Here is a 19,819-nt window from a genome sequence, read left to right as displayed (position 1 = left end):
GGGAGAGCCCTTCTCTTCCTCCTGCAGCTGCAGCAGCTGTGCACGGCATCAGACCGTCAGGCAAGACCTCGTCAAGCTGGAGGAGAACCCAATCCTCCCAGGGGTGCAGACGCAGCTGCCTTCTCACAGACGCCCCAGCCCACTGCCATTCGCCAGCCTGGAGAAAGGCCCAGAGCACAGCCACGGGCTCCCATTTGCACACTCAGCATGCAGTTGCTCGCCTGCTTCCTGGTGCACGTTTGCATGCTCAAGAGGCACACACCCACACTCACACCTGGGCACGCATACTTGCAGGCTCACATACCCCCTCCCTTCCCGATGGATCTTGTAGCCCCACCAAGGTTGCTCTGAAGAACTCCCGGCCTAATGGGCAGACCCTATTACTTTCACCTGCAAGTGATTATCCCCAAGGGATGAGCCTGGGACTCACCAGAAATGGGAACTGAAACAGACTTCCTACACCCAGTGGCCTCCCGCCCTTCTCCTGGGAGTGGCCTGGACATCCTCCTGACATCTCCAGCCCCAGGGACAGATGCTGCCTCATTTGGCTTCTTTAGTCTGGTCAAGGCCATACCCTGGGCTCCCCTCTGCACCCTCAGCATTACCCCCAGAGGGAGAAGGGAGGAGCTCACTGGTTTGTTCTGTGAATTAGGTCAACCCTATGAAACTGCTCCTCAGCATGAGGGCTTTGCTGAGAGCCCTGGGCTCTGGGCAAATGGACACACAAATTCCGGTGAGTGTGGCTCCTTTACTCTCCTTTGCATCCCCACAGCCATAGTATGAGCCTGTTGTTTCCCACTAGGGGAACCCTCATTGTCCGCCCCTACCTGGTCCCCAGTGCCATCCACATAGCCTCCTAAGTGCTCGGTCTAAACCACGTGCCTCACTGTGCTGCTTCTCCACTCAGCAGCTCCCCCAGGCCAACAGAGGGAGGCCCCACTCTTTCCCTTCCTGCCCAGCCATCTGCCTCCCACAGCTTCCCCTGCCTGGGAACCCTGACCCTCCATCACTGCCCACTCACTCATCCTTGTAGGAACATCTCACATGCCACCTCCTCTGGGATCCAGGACCTCAAGAAGCCTGTGCCCAAGTGTGTCTGTGCAGGTGGTGCAGTGGCCCTGCACATGCACGCCCTGCACACGCACATGTCTTTGGCACACACCCTGCCGCATGCCTTCTCCTGCCTCTGCCCCAGCTGCTCTTCATCTCCCTCTCCAGATGCGCCCAGGGCAAAGCTATTACCCGAACGGATGGCCCGAATGAAAAATTAAATTTCCACTTATTCGTCTCGCTCATGCATTCCTTCCAGACCAGGGGAGCTCGGAGCACAGGGCAAGGCTGTGCGCCTCGGAGTGGGCCCCCGGAGAACGTGACCGGCACTAGCCCATGCGAGATAAGGGCTGGTGGGCTTGGCTGCTGCTTGGAAATTGCCCGTGAGCACAAAAACAAACAGCTCTGAAGAGGCTCAGGCTGTCTGGCTGAGTCCTCCTGCGGGGCTGGGAGACGTTCCCTCAGGACGGCCAGCCAAACAGCTCCTGGGCCCATCAATGATTCAGTGAGCGTCACGCTTCCTGGCTCCTGCCTAACTGGGCTGTCAACAACAAAGCCCCTTATGGAGGGCCCCCCTTGCCAACCATGTGTGTGTCTTTGTTACCACCCCCATCCCACTCTGTACCTCCGGGGAGCACAGGAGGACATGCCGTGTGCCTCTTCCTGCTGGAGCCCTGGGCGGCCCCAGCCCACCTGCCCACAAGGCCACCTGGGCCTGGCCACAGATCTCATGGAGGCCATCACTGCAGCAACCACCGGCACGAAGACGGCCCCCTCCACAGCCTGTTTCTTTCTCTTCCTTTCCTCTCCTTGCTTGGCTGGGGCCTGAGAAGTGCTCCTTCCCCTCCTCCCGGCTCCAGGACCTGGTGTGACTCCCTGAAGAGAAGTCCTGCGCTCATGGTGGTCCTGCATCCTCCTGGGCTTTGGGAGAGGGAGGCCCTGATTCTCCCGTCCCAGCCCTGCCTCTGGGGCTGGGCATCACCACTTAGCCCCATAAGCCCAGCAAGGCCTCTGGCTGGTCCACTCATGCTGTGGAGTAGGATCAACGGGAGGTCATTGCTCCTGGCTTTCTTGGCCTCCTCCCCTGATTTCCCAATCAGCAGTTGCCCAGGAGAGCCTGAGAGGTGGGGGAGGACACCAGTGGTGGCGTCGGTGGTCCAACATCAGGGTAAAGTATCACCACGCAGGGAGGACTCACCATGTGCCAGGCAGTGGAATATAGATTTGGTGTGATCATAAGAGGCCCGAGATAAGTATGGTTATCTCCATATTAAAGACTAGGAAGCTGAGGCTCAGAGAGGCGAAGACTTGCTTAAGGCCACACAGCCAGGAAGAGGCCGTAAGTGGACACACTCAGGCCAAGTCTGTGCTGTCCCCCATCTGACAGGCCTCCCTGCAGAGTGCTCATGCTCCCTTATGACGCTCCTCACACTCGCCTGCCCCGTGGCCCCGGGGCCAGAGCTCAGGCCCCTTGAGGCTCTTACTGAGCTTTGCTCAGACTTCCTCCAGGAGGGAAGAAGTGTGTGATTCTGACCCTCCCATCCTTGCCAACCTATGGGAACCCCCAAGCGCCAGCCTGGGGGTGGGGCTGCCTCAGCTTTCCCCAGGCTCCACCTCCGACACTTCTATTACCTTAACCAGCCTGCGAGCCAAGGGCAGGGAGTTGACGGAAACAGCAGGTGACAAGTGACTCCACCCTCCCCCCAGCCCTGGCGAGAGAGGTGACAATTGGCTCCAAGGACAGGTAGGTGCAGCCCCTGGGCAGCTTTGGGCTGCTCTTCCTGCAGCTGTGTCTTGAATGTACCCACAAATGAGGTCTCCCACTTCTGGGTCACGGGCTCAGAGCTAATGAATCCTCAGGCCTTCCCCAGGCCCTGCGCCAGGAGCCCAGTGACCACTGCCCAACTGCCTGTATCCCTGAGCCCAGCTCACCATCTCCCTGAGGTCGCCTCCTGTGCAGAGCACGCACCCTCTGCTGTCACTTCCTGTCCATCTCAGCAGCCGCATGACACCACTTCCTGTCCTAGGAGGTTCTTTCTGTCACTTTCTCACCCCACAACTAGCTCAGGTGCAATGGTGGACACTCCCTTTTCCGGTTGTGAGGTTATGATGGCAGCTTATCCCTCTATTGGCTTCTTTTGATACTTCCATTAATAATGGTAATGAGAGAGGTCAAGATAATAACCATAGAGCACGGGCCTTTTATTGGCAGACTGGTCTGTGCCAGGCGCTTGGCCTACATTGTGTAAATTCTGATAAGAAGCCTTCAAGGCACGTTACACCAGCCCCACTTGGCAGATGAAGCCTTGTTCAGGGTCCCAGACGTCTGACACTGAACCCCATGCTCTGTTCCTGTCCCTGTCCCATGTGAAGTGCCCCCTGGAACATCCTAGCCCCTGAGCTCCCTTTGCTTTGACAGGTCTGGTGGCTGAGTCTCCTCGTCCGCACTGACAGAGAGAAAAATGCAGGGAAAAGAGCAACGCAGTCACAGGACACACACACCGCCATGGCGTTGGGCTGTATCCTTGCTTTTCCCCCAGTACTCCTGCCTGAGATAAGCCTCACCTTGCCGCCCATGGGGGTTTCCTGAGCTGCAGGAGCAGAGCTTGAGGGAGATGAGCTCTCACTGCAAACTCACCCCCAGCACGCTGGCGTCACAGGGTGCGTTCTGTTGGCAGACCCATGGGCAGGCTCTAAATGCCCCCCTCCCCACTAAACAGCATTGCTACAACAGCACTTCCTTCCTTCATCCAGGAGCCTCCCTCTTGCCCCTCTCTGATTGGGGCTCACCCTGTCTCACACGTGCTGCCTTGACAGAGGAAAGAGGAAAGTAAAGTAAGACCAATGGCCAGCACTCAGGGAGAACCAGAGGAGCAGGAAGAGGAGACACAAACTTCCTATAGTGACACAACCCAAAGGCGGGGGACATCGGCAGTGGAGGAAGCAGCGGGTGGGGAGAGGCAGGGGAGGGTGCAGCTTCCTACCTGTGATGTTGACTTCCACCTGGCCCGAGCGGGTGCCGATGGCGTTGGTGGCCTCACAGATGTAGGTCCCTGCCAGGCTATAGTTGATAGGTCCCTTGAAGAAGAGGGTTCTGTTGTGGGCCTCCACGCCCTTGGGGAGAGAGCCGTTCAGCCTGCAGGGATTGGGAGGCATGGCAGAGGGTTATGACTCTCCAGCCCCAAGAAGCTGCCCCTGTGTCACCCATCTGACTCCAAGACCACCAGCCCTTTTGCTGAGTTAATAGGCAGTGTCTGCCTTGGATGGAGTAACAACAACCAGAACAATAATCTCTCGCATTTGGCAGTTTTGTATGATTCAGTGTTTCCCATTGGCCATCACAGCACTGAAATGTAGAAAGGACAGGTAGAGACTGGTCCCACTTAACAGATGAGGAACTTGGGGTTCAAGGCCAAGAAAACACACCTAGTGAGCTACAGAACTGAGGCTCTAGCCAGATCTTTGGACTCCTGATCTTTGGACACAGTGCTCTTTCTAGTACTCATGGTTCCTGGTAATTGGTCCTTGATTTCCTGGGTCGCCAGTTAATAATGCAGATGTTGGGGTCCTCACTCCATATCTACTGAAGCTGAACCCGTGGGGCCATGGTCTGGGAATCTGTATTTTAACAAGCTACTCTGGTAAGGAGATGTGACCCACGTTCAGACTGTGTTCCATTTCACTATCTCATTTTCTTGCTGGGGATGTTACAGCCCTTTTTCACGTGGGGAGCATCCTGGAAGTTTCCTGAACACAGGGGACCTTCTTCCTTCCTCCTGATCCCTTATGCCACAAAGCTATTATTCTGTTGGATCTAGCAGCTCCTTGGTCCACAGAACTATAATCCGCAAGCAAGCCCTGCCCACTCACACCTTCAGAAGCACTTCTGGTTCCAAGAAGTCGAGGGGAATAAACAGCTAGGGTGTGCCTCTACTTGCTGGAAAAAGAGTGTGGACCCAAGCTGGGCAGCTGTCTTCGGGCCACCCGTGTCAACCTTCTTCTTGGCTCCCACCATGCCCCTGTCTTTCTGTGTGTTCCGTCCAGCTCTTCTCTGGGAGGAACCTTGGCTCAGGCCATCAGAGCTGGCTACAAAGGGGACGGGACCTTTTGAGGACCAGGCCTGAAGACCATGAAGCCAAGAATGGGATGATGGGATGTGGGGCGAGCACTCCAGGAACACAGGCATTCTGGGCTGACTGCTGCCTTCTCCCTGAGAATCTGGGGGTGCTAGAGAGAAGGAATAGGAACAAAGAAAGATCTGGGATGCTCCAGAAAGCCAGCTTCCTTGGGGACACCTCGATAAAAATAAATACTGGGGGCTGGGTGGGAGTGACTCAGACTGAATCACCAAAGGAAAACGACAAAATTCTTTATTTAGGGAGAAGGTAGGCAGATCACAAGGGAAGTCTCCTCTTACAGAATGGTTTGTCCTACTGACCCTGATGCTGTCAAACATGGGGGTGTGTGTGTGTGGGCGGGGGTCTCTCATGGACCCTTTCCCTCTCATTGAGAAACCTGAGCCTAGACCTTAATTTCCTCCCTGCCTAAGGCTCCTGGACGGGGGGTAGGTGGGCCTCCCTGTGACCAGCAAGGTACCTTGCCAGGTGATCAGACTTACGTGGTCCAGCGGTACTCGGTGGCTGGGGGGTTAGCATCAGCTTTGCATGTGAGCTTTACATCCATCCGCTGCAGGTACCAGTTCCCATCAAATCCCTTGATGGTCACCTCAGGCTCATCTGTGGGGCAAGGGAGGATGTTTGAAAAGGGTGAGGTCAGGAGAGCAAGACTTGGGGTGAGGGAGCCTCGGATAGGGAAGGGATGGAAGGGGTAGTGACATAAAAACAGCCAGAAGAGAGGGAAGATGAGAGGGAGGGTGGCGATCACAGACTCTCAGAACAGAAGCAGCAGAGGGAATGAGGAAGGAGGAGAGAGAATGAGCAAAGGGAGGAGACGGCGGAGGGGAGGACGAATGACCCCCAGAAAGAGAAAGGGAGGAAGAAGGAGAAGGGGCGTGTGAGAAGGAAGGAGCGGGGAGAGTGACAGGAGAGGAGAAGCAGATGAGGAAGGAGGGCTGGTAAGGGTAGGGTGGTAGGGATAGTGGCGCCCACACCAGGAGGCCTGGCTCACACTGCACGTTGAGGGTGAGGCTTTCCCGGAAGCGGTCCATGTGGTAGTTGACGATGCAGGCCAGGGACTGCTGGTGGGCTTCCCGGCTGGGCACCAGGCGGTAGCGGCTGATGACGGTCACCGTGCCGTTGGGGTTCCGGATCTCCTGGTACTCTGCCTCGCCCTTCAGCCGAGTTTCCCAGGATACCACACTGGGAGGCTTCCCATTGGCCGAGGTGCAGGTGGCCACCAGGACCTTGTCATCCTGCCCCTTCTTGGCTCGAAGCACTGCTTGGGTGCCCTCTATCCAGTTGGTGGGTTTGGCTGCAGGGAACCAGAAAGAGCCATGGCACTGGCTCTATTGCCTCATCAAAGATACTCAAAGTATGTACCCTCCAGGCCTTTCTTCATGTCACCTTGGTCGTCTCTGCCTCTCAGCTAGGCTTCACCAAAGCCCCTTCCAGCACTTCTCACAGGGACATCTTCATGCCTAACCTATGTCCTCCTGCTCTATTTGTACCCCCTTTTGTCAAGTGGAGGCCTTCTTGGAGTCTTGGCATGCTCAAGCCAAGCGGCTCTTTTCCTTACCACGGTGTCTAATGATTCTGCCTGCTTCCTGGCCACCCACAAAGTGCCCCATTGTGGAGCTCCAACCTCAATACCAATCCTCAGCCCACAGCTAAGGCCCTGCCCCCAACCCCTAGCAAACTGTGGGGCAGCCTGGCTAGAAGGAACTGGGAGCACCATGCCTGGAGCTTTGGGAGCACGACAACCCAAGGAGAATGTCTGGGGCCACTGAGGCACAGACTAAGGATGACCAAGCCCTCCAGGCCACAGGCCTCTGCACAAGCGGGGAGGGAAGGGTCCGGGGAGCTCACCCATGACGGTGAGGTTGAGCTGGCTCTCTCGATTGCCGGCAGGGAAGGTGGCGAACTCGCAGATGTAGACTCCCTCATCCTCCAGCTCTAGGCGGGAGAGGCGGATGGTGCCGTCAGTGAAGGAGGGCCGCAGGAACTCCACACGCTCGCGGTAGGGAGCCAGCACGGAGACGCCCATGGCTGGGTTGTAGAGGGCCACGTTCTGCTTGGAGCCATTGGTGGCCTTTTGCCACGTGACCTGGGTGATCTTCACGCCGGGCAGCAGGTTGGCGAAGCTGCAGTGCAGCACCACATCCGTGCCAATGAAACCATACATGGAGTCGTTCACCTGGACCACCTGGGTGTGGGCGCCTGGTCGAGGGAGATGGCAGGGAGTGGTCAGTGACGGGCGCAAGCCCCACGCAAACCCCTTGTGTGCCGGTCTTTTCTTTTCTAGCAGTCATTACCGTTTTATTCAGATTATAAAAATAATAATTGCTTGTTATAAAAATACTCTGGGCACTTCTGAAAAATACTGAGAAGAAAATGACAACAACCCATGCATGATTCCACCACTTAGAAATATCACTGATAATCTTGTAGAAAATCTCCTTTTACTTTTCTTCTCTGTATATCTATGTAATCATTGGTTTTTTTTTTTTACAAAATCAGAATCATACTGTACGTATTGTTCCATAAGCTGTCTTTTCACTTGGTGATAGCTTATCAATATTGCTCCATGGCAGTACATATATGTCCACACCTTCATTTTTGATGATGAGGGTCGAATGCTCTGCTTTTCGAGTAGAGCCGCAGCCTAGGAGCCACCAGCTGCTTCCCCTCCCTGGGCCTCGGTTCCCCTGTCTGACAAATGGGGTGGACAATCCAGTCCTCTCTCCCTCACAGGTTGCTAGGAGGACCAAATGGTATGATGGACGGGAAAGTGTGTTGGGAGGCAGGAAGTGCTGGGTGACCACGAGGGCCCACAGTGACTGTCATCATGGCCACCCCCACTGTCTTCTCCCTCACGCCGAGTCCCAGGCCCTGCGGCACTGGCTTGGTCCCTCTTACCCAGCCAGGCAGACAGGAGTAGGCGCTGCACAAGGCTTGGCCTCCTCTAGCTCCCATTACCCTCATAGTAAACTCTAAATGTCTTCTTTTCTTTTTTTCAAGACTGGCACCTGAGCTAACATCTGTCGCCAATCTTCTTTTTTTTCTTCTTCTCTCCCCAAAGCCCCCTGGGACATAGTTGTATATTCTAGTTGTAGGTCCTTCTGGTTGTGCTATATGGGACGCCACCTCAGCATGGCTTGATGAGCGGTGCCATGTCTGTGCCCAGGATCTGAACTGGGGAAACCCTGGGCCTCCGAAATAGAGTGCGCAACCACTTGGCTGCGGGGCTGGCCCCAAGTCTAAATGTCTTAACTTGGCATTTGATGTCCTCGTCATCTGGGCCCTGCCTTCTTGTCCACATCTCTCCATGAATGAGCCCCTCCAGCCATGTCAGACTGGGCCCCTCCTCAGAACAAGCCATGTTTCCATTTCCTTCCTCCCTCTCTCTTCCCATTTATTCAACCACCATTTGCTGAGTCTATTATCGGCACTTGAGTCATATCAACGAGTGATTCAGTCCCAGCCCCCAAGGAGCACAGAGTCTCTCAATGTGACACTTCTAGATTCTTGCTCATGCAGTTCCTTGGAAGGCCCTTCCCCGTCTCTACCTGTGGACATCCTACTCAGGCCGCCTCTTTCGGGAAGCTTCCCTGGTCCTCCCAGCCAGCTCCATGGCAGCTCTTTTCTGCCTTGGCATGTGGTTGTTCACACCTCTGACTTCCCATCAGAGGGAACTTCTCCAGAGCAGGGCCTGTGTCTACCATGACTGTATCCCTAGGGCCCAGCCCAGCATCTGGCACACAGTAGGCACTCAAGAAATGTCTGCTGCCAGATAAACTGCAATGGAAGCCACGATGGAGATGTGGAGATGTGTAAGAAGGAGGGAGTGATCAGTGGCATCGAATGGATGAATAAATTCCCTCTAGTCTTCCCACTGGTTGTTTTATTCCATGTAGAATGGCTTTTTTTTGGGCTTTTCCTTAACCCTGAACTTGGCTCACCCCCTTAACTTGGGGCAGCCATTGCGTCTAGTGGGCATGTTCGGTTCTTTCCACTTGACCTCATTCCTGAGCTCTGTCACTGGCCGAGCTGTACACTGTGCACTGCATGTCCTTGCATCCTTACTTCACTCAGTTACTGAGCCTCATCAGTAACACCAATGCCAGGCCCTGTACTGACCCAGAGGCAGGGGGAGGGCCTAAGCGGTCCCCCAAGGGAGTCTGGGATTCAAGTGGTGGAACTCTGGGCTTACACTTGCCTCTGTACCATGGAGACACAGAGCAGGGCACACTCCTGAGGGCTCTAAAGACCATGGTCAGTGAAGTATGCTGCCCTCTCCCACTCTTCCCCTCAAGAGGGTACCAGCCAGGTCTCTCTAGTCACTGCAGTATCCCTGGTGTCTGGCACACAGTAGGCACTCAAGGAAAGCTTGCTGAATATATACATCTTTGGCGTCTCCAAGCCAGGCCCTTCCCTGATGCTCCCCGGTTCTCTAAGCCTTTTCACACCCAGAGCCCTTCAAGGCCCGTCTGGGTATTTCCAGTCCCGCCCCTCCAGTGGGGCCCTTGGCCGGTCTGCGGGGTTCCGACATTGCCCCAGGCAGAGAACACTGTGGGCTGGCAGGAGCACAATGGAGGAAGCACCCCCCCAGAGAGTCAGGAGGGTTGGGATCCAGCCTGGCACCACCTTGAGCTTGCCTTGGGACCTTGGCCAGCCACTCCCCTGTCCTTAGCTCTATTTTCTTCCTCTCTCAGGGAGCAGGCTGGACTCCCCAGTCTCAATGGTCCCTTCTGGCCCTAACTGTCTGATTCCCTGAACTGCAGCCCAGCCCAGCTGTGGCCCCACCCCAGAAACAGTCCCACAGTGAGGTCAGTGGGCCAGACAGCCCAGGAGTCCTGCTGACTGGCCAGTTGGCAAGTAGCTAAACCCTTGGCCCTCCCAGCAGGATAAATGGGTGCTCCCTCCCCTCCCCCCAAGCCTCTACTCACTGAGCCTGCTGGAGGCTGCCCAGGAGCTGAGATAATGTGGGTAATTGGGGAACTTTCACCACCCAAAACCAGGAACAGGAAAAGCCAGTTGGGAGGGCTTGGGCCACAGGGGGCAGGGGTGTGGGCACCAGGAACCACCTTGGGATTGGTGCCAGGGCATGGTGGGGTCTATAGTAGGACACAGCCCACCAATCCACCCTTATCTTCTCTTGTCCCCCCCAAGGTGTGGGGACAGGCAGGCTTCAGTGTCTGGTAGACAGGCTGACACTCATTGGCCGTGTCTTCAGCAGTGATCTCACCCTTCAGGGCTGTGAGTGCCAGGAGGGGAGATCGCTGATAGTGGCCTGGGTGTGCAGTGGGGAGGGTGCCGCAAGAGGCTCAGACCCCAGGAGGCCCCCTCTCATCTATCAAAGCTCAGCAGGCAGAGGCAGCCTTCCCCCCCACATCTGTTTTGGGGTTGAGGCTGCTCTCTCCTCTCCTGTGTGGCTCTCCCAGAAGCATCCCCACGTGGGGCAGTGAGGAACGTGCCTGGCATGCCCGCTCACTGTGCACGAAGCAGTCTGTGCAGCCGTGCCCCTTTTGCCCCAGAGATGGGTGAGCAGGGCAGGAGGACCTCTGAGGGGCAGGCAGACTCATTTTGATGTTGGCCCCTCTGCCCACAGCCCACTGTTAGCAGGCCCAGGGGAAGTGGCCCTGGGGATGGGCATAAGGGAGCTCTCAGAGTATGGGGTCAGCGGTCACTGAGGGTGGGGATCCCAGAGTTCTGGAACTGGGAGGGGCTTAGAAGACAGGCAAGTTCTGAAGACACCCCCATACCCCTTCCCTCCGCTCCAGGCTTAGGCACCCAGAACCTGAGCTTCTGGCTCAGGCTGCCTGGCTGGGTACAAGGATGCAGGGTCGGGGAGAGAATCCCTGTTCTTTAGATGGCAGGTTGGGAGACTTTCAGAAAGGGGCAGACCCTGGTGACTCTGACAGGCAGGGCTCACCACTGAAAGGGAGAGAAAGGGCCGCATGGGGGCAGGAACCCAGGAAGAAAGCCTTCTGTGCAGGGAGGTGGGCCGCAAATCCCTCTGGGTGCCCCCAGGGAAGGGCGCACAGCAGGAGGGGAGGCCCTTGAAGACCACACAGCCCCTCTCCTCTGTGGTCTAAGTTTCTCCACCAACCACTCCAGCCCTGACAACCCAAAAACTGACGCTTGTGTTTCCCTTACACTGCCCATGCTCTGCCCGCCCTCTGAAGGGCTGTTCCATCACCATCCCCTTCGGGCAGTGTGGCGGCCTTGCGAAGAGCCGGGCAGCGTGGGCTTGCATTCTCTGTGTGTTACGAGCTGTGAAACTTTGAGCAAATGACTTAACCTCTCTGTGCCTCAGTTTGCACTGAGGTTGCACATCTGTAAAATGGGGATTATAATAACACCTACCCCATAAAACTGTTGTCAGGATTAAATGAGTACATTTGAAACTTAGAGAGCAGCACTTAGCACAAAATGAAACGCTCAATAAATGTTAGTTGTTATTATCATCACCACCACCATCATCACCACCATCATCTCTCATTTATGAAGCAATAGGCCTCCCTTCCCGGAACTTCATTCGACAAATATTTATTGAGCACCTACTCAGTCCTAGGCACTGTACTGGGTGCTCCTAGGCCCCTTCTTCCAGGAAGCCCTTTCTGACTCTCATCCCTTCCTACTCAGTTGACACCTCTATTCAAACCCCAGCTGCACAGAACATGAATCTGTGCCCCTTTATTTGCTGTTTCTTGGCATGTGTGTCTAGTGTGTTGCCCCCTGTTTCCCAAGACAGTCCCTGTGAGAGAGGGAAGGAGCGGGCTGGCCTTGGGTTGAGTTGATCATGACATGGCTGATGCTCACAGGGTCCAGGGCTTGGGGAGTACTCTGCTGACTTTCTCCGGTTCCCTAAGCAGGCAGGCTGGTTCACAGGAGGCCCCATCTCCCCTTCCCTGCAGGCTCCCTCTTACCTGAGAAGCAGAGGCTATCCCAGACGTGGGAGCCTGGACCTCTAAGAGGGTAGCGTATCGGAGCTTAGCGGACATGCAATCCATCATTTTACAAAGGAGGGGACCAGGGTCCAGCGGGGTCGGGTCACTTGCTCAGGGATACAGAATAGCAGCACCCTGCCTAGTGCTCTTCCCACTCTGCCATAAAAGTAGACTCAGGTTCTCAATCTAACTCCTCAGGATCCCTTTCCGCGTGGCGTTCCTCCTGGAACGTAATGTTAGTGCCTCCACTGCTCCTTTTGAGAAACAGCGCGAATACCAGTTACAACACTGCAGCCACGGCACAGGCAGGCCACCCTGCACTGGGCTTGGCAGGTGGGTGGGTCAAGGGCTAGGGGGCCGAGGATGAAGCCCTAGCTGGAGTCCAGTGGCTGGATGCTAGGTGATGGGTCAGAAACAGGGACTTTTGGGAGCCCAGGTTGGGGGCACCTGTAAGAGGCTGCTATGTGCAGAGCATGAAGGAGCTAGAGGCGGGGAGTAAAGGGTGGAGAGATCCGTGGGAACCTGTGTCCTCCACAGAGGGCTTCTTGCATCCCAGGGATATCAAAAGAACGAGTCTCTTTCTTTTCCTGACCTCAAGCACTACCTATAGCCTCCCTGACTACCCTAGGAGCTCTAGGGTCTGAGATCCAGGCCCCTGGGGCGTGCATGCAAGTGCCTCAGTTTCCCCACTAGAGCTCGGGTTAGGTAGCTCGGGCTGCCTTCGGGGCTTCCCAGAAGTGCTGAGCCAACAAGGCAGGCGTCGGCCCAGCCCCCCGAGACGTCACTGACCTGCAAAAGCCCGAGCTCAGCAACAAAACACAAAGGCTCCTCAGTTGTGGCCGACAAACCTGCTCCCCGGGCCCTGCCTACCTGCCCTGCCCACCAGGGAGCTAATCCGAAGCTGGGGCCACGAGTTCCCACGCAGCGGGGTGCGGCCCAGAGCGGGGAGGTGCTCTGCTCCCCATACCCACCTCGAGCAGTTTCTCTTCCCGCCTTTTGAAACCTCAGACCCCTCTCTCCCTGGCCAAGTAGGCTGGGACAGGGCCCATGTGGGTGGGTGAAGGGGAGGGCCCAGGAGAGGGGGGCTTGGGGATTTCTGGCATGAACCACCTCTTTTTGTATCCCCCACTCCTTTCCTGAGACTCTGCCTGGGTGCCCTCAGTTGGGTGGGCAGAAGTGGCAGGCCTGGCCTGGAGGAAAGTGGGAGCACACTGGGGGTGTGCACTGGGCCCAATAGGGGCCTCTCTGAAACCAATATCCATTGGGATCCATCTCTAGGGCTTTCCAGGGATGCTCCCCCACCCTCCCTGGAACTGGCAGAAAGGAACAGGACATCCGGTGAGAAACAGGCTAAGTGGTAAGAGGGAATGACTCACCCATGGAGGGGGGAGGGCCTCCAGCCAAAAACCCTGCTGAGTCAGCACAGTGACCTGAAGGTGATGGGTCCCCTCCTCCCAGTGCAGCTACTTCCCTAAATGCCAACTGCCAGGGCTGGCCAGCTCCTCATTTCCTGATGCCCAGGCTGATCCACCTGGGGAGAGCCAGGTGAGGAAGAGGGTGAGATCTGGAGGGAATCCCCTTTCCAGGGTCCCCTCCTCTGGGAAGGTTTTGCCAATCAGTGTCGCCTGGACCCAGTTGTTCTGCCAGCAAGAACTCACATGAGCAGGGCTCTCACTGAAGTCCTTTGAACTTGTCCTGTCTCGTACCTATGCCCTGGGCACGTTTCCCCATTAGTCCAGGAGCTCCCCAAGTGCCCGGGATGCACCTCCAGCCTCCCCTCCACACCTGGGATGGGGTCTAGGGTGACCCAAGTCAGAGGGCTCAGTGAGGAAACAGAGAAGCAGCAGCTGACCCAGTTCCTGTCCCTACACCCCCGGCCACCCCTCTCTGGGGCTGGGTATGGCAAGAAGGTGTGAGGGCTGAGTCTGGGCGGAGCACCTGTGCCCTGCGCCACTGCTGGCCCAGCCCTAACGCATCCCCCACCTCCTGCCTGCAGGGGCTTTACCTAGGGGGAGTGGGCCTTAGGCAGTTCTCCCTCGGAGCAGTGCCTGCTGGGACGGCTCCAGGTGTTCTGGGGCCTTAAGTCCCCTCTACATCCACCTTGCCAGCAGAGGTGATAACATCCCATGATCCCACAGTCAGGGGCTAATTGCTACTGTCCAAACCCAGGCGCCTCCACCCCTCATTTGGGGTCACAGAAACTGCCGATGTTTTCCTCTTGGCTGATGCCCTCCCCCCCAACTCCCCACATGGAGCTGGTTAATGATGGGCTGTGGGGCTGGCGCCTGGCGCCTTGGGCGGGTGAGCACAGTGCGTGGGAGAGGAGGGGGCGCGGCAGCCTGGGAAAAGCCCCGAGAGGGAGCTGGAATGGGAGCCCAGGATCTTCCAGATGGGCTGGGCCGGCGCTGCTCCCCAGCAGCGTGGAGCCCCGGGGTGGTGGTGGCGGTGGGGGCTGCTTTGGCAAGTCCTGTCTGTCTCTGAAACCCAGCAGGACAGGTTGGGAGACAGGATGACTCAGGGAGTTGGGTTTTGCCTTCTCCCACCGAGGAGCAAGTGGCCAGAGACACCTGGACTGCTCTCCTGCAGGCCTGTTTGATGCTGGCTGCCCCAGCCCCAATGCCCAGGGCAGGGCTGGACCTGAGCAGCCCGTGACACCACCTCAGCATCCTAGGAACAGGAGCCTCTTGCAGGTCTGCCCCTCTCCGTTGCCAGCCTTCAGGCTCTATCTCTTGGTCCTTTCTGTGGTGCTCATCCTGTACCTGCCACCTCTCTTCTGGCCAAGCGGTGGGGAGGAAGCGTACCTACTGGAAATTGGCAGAGGTGGGCTCTGGTCCCCACTACTTGGTCACTTTTTTCTGTATGGCCTTAGGTAGAGCAGGTCCCCTCTCTGGCCTCAGTTTCCTTTTCCATAAAATAAGCACGTTGGACCCCAGGACCCTGGAGGACTGTACTTTGAATGTCACCTGTCCAGCTCTCTCTCTGCCTTAGCTCTGCATCTTCCCTGGATCAGCCTCTGGAACTTCTCTACCACGTGGCTGCTCTACCTCTGTATACTGCCCAGCTCTTCCAGGAAGACCTCCCAGATTAAGTGGAATGCCAGGAAAATCCAGGCTGCACAGCAGCACAGCTGGGCGCACAGAGGTCTTCAACAGCCATACAATCCCGAGTGCAGCTGACCCGGCTCCTAAATGCCTTTGAATTCCTCTTTGTTCTCCATCCCACGGTCAGTTCAGCCCCTTCCCCGCCCCCACCTCCAGCAGAGTCTCACTTCCTTATTTTCTTAATACTCCTGGGCTGGGACTCTACCCCAGCTAAGTAAATCCAACCCCTTTCCTTTGAGCCTCAGCACCCACCATCTCATCCCTCCCACTGTCCCTCCCGCTGCCCAAGCCTTGTCCCTGGGGCAGGGCTCGTCTCCTGTAGAATAATGTCAAGTCAGCAGTCTCCCTCCTCCAACCCACTCCTCATGCTCTAAAATGTAAGTCATTCTCTACTTACATCCTCCCATGGCTTCCTGGAGCCCTTAGGAACAAGTCCAAAGTCCTTTTGGGCTCTGGACCTCATTTTGGGCATCCCCAGCCCCCTGACACCTCCTCTCCTGCTCTCCCTCCTGCCACATGGAACAATACCATCAATTCCCTGCCATGTTATTCCCTCCACTAAAAACATGTACCGCGTTACCTGCTCTGGTCCTCTTCATCCTTCCCCTATGACCTTAGACTTGACTTTTGAGGAGGAGGCTTCCTGGAGCCCCCCCACCCCATGAGGAGGAGTTACTGTCCCCTGAGGACCCCAGGACCTGAGCATTCATCTGTCCTAGCACTTCCCCTGCTGAGGGGAAAGGCTGGGACTTTGTTCCAGTGCCTGGAACACAGTAAGCATAAGGCGGCCCCAAGTGATTGGTGGAAAAGGCAGTGAGCCAGCTGGGGTCCTGGGCCAGGGTTAGCCATTTCTCTGGTCTGACTGCAGCTTTCTGGAAATTGCATATCAGCCAAGGAGCGGGGCCTATGCAGGAGGACACAGCACGGTGTCAGCATGTAGGGCAGGAAGACAGATGCAAGAAGAGGCCTCATACCTACAGAGATCAGGGACTGAATCTTCCCCTTCTTGACTGAAACCAGGAAGCTACACCCCAAAAGAGTGAAGGTCTGCCTGACCTCTTGCCCACCCCCGACACCAACTCCCGCTTTCTTCCCACTGGGTTCCTTTCCTCTGCCCTCTGCCCCAGTTCCTAGCACCCAACCCTGCTTCTTCCCTCACTCCAGACCACAAGGTGAAAAATCTTCTCACCCAAGCAAGCTGCGGCCCTCAGGCCCTGCTGCCAAGGTCTCAGCCCTACAAAGCCTGCTCATCCCCCAGCTCCACACCCCTCCCAATACAGTCTAGGTTTCTCCTGGCCTGGCCTTTTGAAGCCTCGAAGACCTGGACTACCTGGCTGGAAGGCCAGGATTCAGACAGGTCCCGCCTCTGCAGCAGACGCTGACTCTCCACGGCAGCGGCAGCGGACGACACAGTCTCGCAGCAGACACACGCGGCAGCCTGGATTCCCCTCGGCAAGGGTGCATTTTTAATGACACATTTTGGGGAGCGTAGGCAACATCCTCCTTGGAAGGCTAGCGTGGGGGTGGAAGAGGCTGAGGGCTGCTGAGGGAGCAGAGGGAGAATTCCCCAGGCTGCCCCTGGGGAACCTTCTAAAAGCTCAGAATTGACACATGCATTGTCTCAGCCCTGTGGGTCCAAGCCGACGTTCACCACCTGTTTGGAAGTGGAGGACTCTCGATCTGCCTCTTACCAGGAGGGGCTGTCAGACCACCCCAGCGCCCAGCTGTGCTGATGCCCTGTCCAGCTCCTGGCAGCTGCCCGGACTGATGGCTGGGGGCACGGCCTGTGCGCGGAGGGGAAGGCAGTCAGGTGGGCGTATGCTGTCTGCTCCAGAGAAGACTTCTTCTCAGACGGAAGGGTTGGGTGGGAGAAGGATAGTGAAGGGGTTCAAAGGAATATGGTGGGGGTATATAAAGTAATTCACCCATGAGCACTGACTCTGCATTCAGATGGACCTGGGTTTGTATCTACTACTGACTAGCTGGGTGACTGAGCAAGTTGCATCAACCTCTCTATGCCTCAGTTTTCTCAGGTGTAAAATGGGGACAACTATAGTACTATGTCCCAGGGTTGATCTGAGGATGAAAGGAGGTAATTCATGTATGCTCTTAGCACAGTGCTGGGCACACAGTCTTGGTTTCCATCCCAGCTCAACAGGCCACTTGTGATCTTCAGCAAGTCCCTAGGAGAAGGTCACTTTCCCAGAGCAAGGGGTTCTCAACTTGGCACTGTTGACATTGGGGGCCTGAAAATTCTGTTGTGGGACTGTCCTGTGCACTGCAGGATGTTTAGTAGCATCGCTGGCCTCTACCCGCTCCATGCCAGTAGCACCCCACCAGTTGTGACAAGCAATAACGTCACTAGACATTGCCCAATGTTCGCTGGGGGGTAACACAGCCTCCAGTTAAGACCACTGACCTAGAGGGAAGGGCTTAAAACTCAGGCATTGGTGCTGGAGTGTGTGATGGATGGACAGGGCAGACCGGAGCAAGCTGGGTGCAGGAGGGGAGTGGGGAACAGGGTTGGGGGCGCTCAGAGGGGACCTGTCCTCATCTGTCCTGGGGCAGAGGCCCAGAGGTGGCTCAGGGTGGGTGTGCAGAGCTTGTTCTCGGCGCTGGAGGAGGAGGGCAGTGACTTGTGTGTTTGGGGAAGACAGGTGGAGAGACCAGGAGGCCCCGGGAGTTTGGACCCGACTGTTGTTTGCTGTCAGAACACGGGTCACAGAGTAGCGAGCGTGTCCTCTGAGGACAGAAGCACATGGGGAACGGGGAGCCTGAGGAAGAGACACAGTCAAGGAGACACACAGTGGAAGTGACACTGGAACCCTTGGCCAGGGAGCAGGGCGGCGGCCAAGACGAGGGGGATGGCTGTGTTTCAAAGAGCAGAAACCAGGTCCGGCAGCGTCTTCTTTCGGCTGGTAAACTGCTATCATTTCGGAAGGATTTTCACCTCATTTGGTTCCTGCTTAAGTGAAATCCACAACATGTGTTCTCTGCATTAGTGGAGTGTTTGTGCTTAATTAGTGGCAAATTCTTTCATATTAAAGTCATTAAGTTTTGCCGTTTGCTCTTCTCACCCCGGGCCTGGCTCTCCTCTGTCTTTCCTTCTAGCGCGGGCAGCCTGATTGCAGCCACGCAGGTTGTTCCAGCCTCGCGGCCCCCGCAGACACAACACACACACACACACCACCCCCTCCCTGTGGCATTCGGACCCTACAGCACCAGCCCTTGGCCCGTCCCACCCTGGGCTGGCATTTGTCACTGCTAGCACCTCCGTCCACACCCTAGGCTCCTCCACGTGGGCTGGCAGCTCTGCCTCCTGCCCCATTACCTCCTGCCTCTGGGGGCTCCTCCTAGGCAAGGCTTTAGGGTCAGAACTCTTCCTGCCAGGAAGGCTCTAGGGCTAGAGTGGGAGGGACTGGCTGGCTTTCAGGGTGTGGGCTGGGGCACTGCTGCTGACTGGCCAATGAGAAAGCAACCCTACAGCTCAGGAGGCCATGTCCACACAGCCAACGAGGCAGCAGGACCAAGGCTCGACATGCACTGCTGGGGCAGTGTGGAGGGTCCCTGGAGGGAGGGGCACTGGGATGGGGCGGATGCTGCCTCTTGACCCTGCTGCTGCAGGAAGGTCTTCATCTCACCAGTGACCTCTGTGACTATGCTTTGTAGCCACAGCACAGCGGTGACTCTGGACTCTTGGACAGGGAGGGGATAGTGATCGGGGCCCAAGGCAATCTCTTCCCCTTCACCTGCTTCCGAAGCAGCTGAAGAGGGAGACGGTGGATGCCACAGGCACCAAACTGCTGTTTCGTTTCCTGGCAGGACTCCCTGGCCAGGACCAAAAGAGAGATCCCGTAGTCCAATGGCGGCCTGAGGTTCATGCTGGACATGCTATTCCCAGGCAGGGCTGGAAGGCCTAGGTCTTCTGCTGACCCCGTTCACGGCACGGGTGACGCCAAACTGAACCCAGCTTTGGGGACTAGCTTCTGGGACGCAGGGCCAGGTGGGCTGCGGCTTTCTCTGCAGACTCTGCAGGGGGCATAGGGATGGGGTGCCGGGGGCCTGCGCAAGGCGTTTCTCTGGAGCTGGACTCCTGCAGTGCAGGGGAGCAGCGATGCTGGCTGGAGATGGCAGCAGGACCTCCTCTCCTCGCACAGCCCCCGCTTGGTGAAGCTGGTTCCGGAATGTCTCAGTTGCCACAACCTGGTCCCAGACTCCAGCAGGTCAGCCTCCCTCTCTACTTCAGGGCTGTCTCTACCTGAAAATGCCTTCCTTGCCACCGCTCTGCTCCTGGACCAGGGACTGCAGGCGGGAGGGTAGCAGTCTTTATCTGACCCATTCGCGACAGCATTAAACCTCTTTAATGGGCAGGAAACAGGGAGCAGGCCCAGGCTCGGGGTCACGTTTTCTCTGACTGACCTTCCTCAGCTAATGTTGCCCCAGAGCCTCCCCTAAAGGGTTTCTCACAGGGGCTGGTGGTGGGCAAGGAGAGCAGGCGCCCCCAGCTCCAGCAGACCAGGGCTTCGGGCCTGCCGGGGAGACAGGAGAGGCAAACCCTAGTCCTTGTGCTCGCCTGGCTGACGGGAGAACCCAAACCCCA

General features: G+C 56.8%; 1 protein-coding gene across 5 annotated transcripts in view; it reads right to left on the bottom strand.

The window, feature by feature from the left end:
• The window catches only part of NECTIN1 (nectin cell adhesion molecule 1), a 91,837-nt gene that overhangs the window by 33,915 nt on the left and 38,103 nt on the right, over positions 1 to 19,819 (bottom strand). For all 5 annotated transcript variants that reach the window (XM_070490080.1, XM_070490079.1, XM_044751731.2 and 2 more), the window contains exons 2-5: positions 7,035 to 7,385; positions 6,178 to 6,480; positions 5,669 to 5,786; positions 4,035 to 4,186 (exon numbers count right to left, since the gene is read on the bottom strand). In XM_070490080.1, the coding sequence (XP_070346181.1) occupies positions 4,035 to 4,186; positions 5,669 to 5,786; positions 6,178 to 6,480; positions 7,035 to 7,385 (924 nt within the window). The remainder of the gene's footprint in view (positions 1 to 4,034; positions 4,187 to 5,668; positions 5,787 to 6,177; positions 6,481 to 7,034; positions 7,386 to 19,819) is intronic.

This window comes from Equus asinus, chromosome 20 (assembly GCF_041296235.1).
Source record: "Equus asinus isolate D_3611 breed Donkey chromosome 20, EquAss-T2T_v2, whole genome shotgun sequence".
In the NCBI taxonomy this organism is placed as follows: domain Eukaryota; kingdom Metazoa; phylum Chordata; class Mammalia; order Perissodactyla; family Equidae; genus Equus; species Equus asinus.
This window is presented reverse-complemented; position numbering and strand designations above follow the sequence as displayed.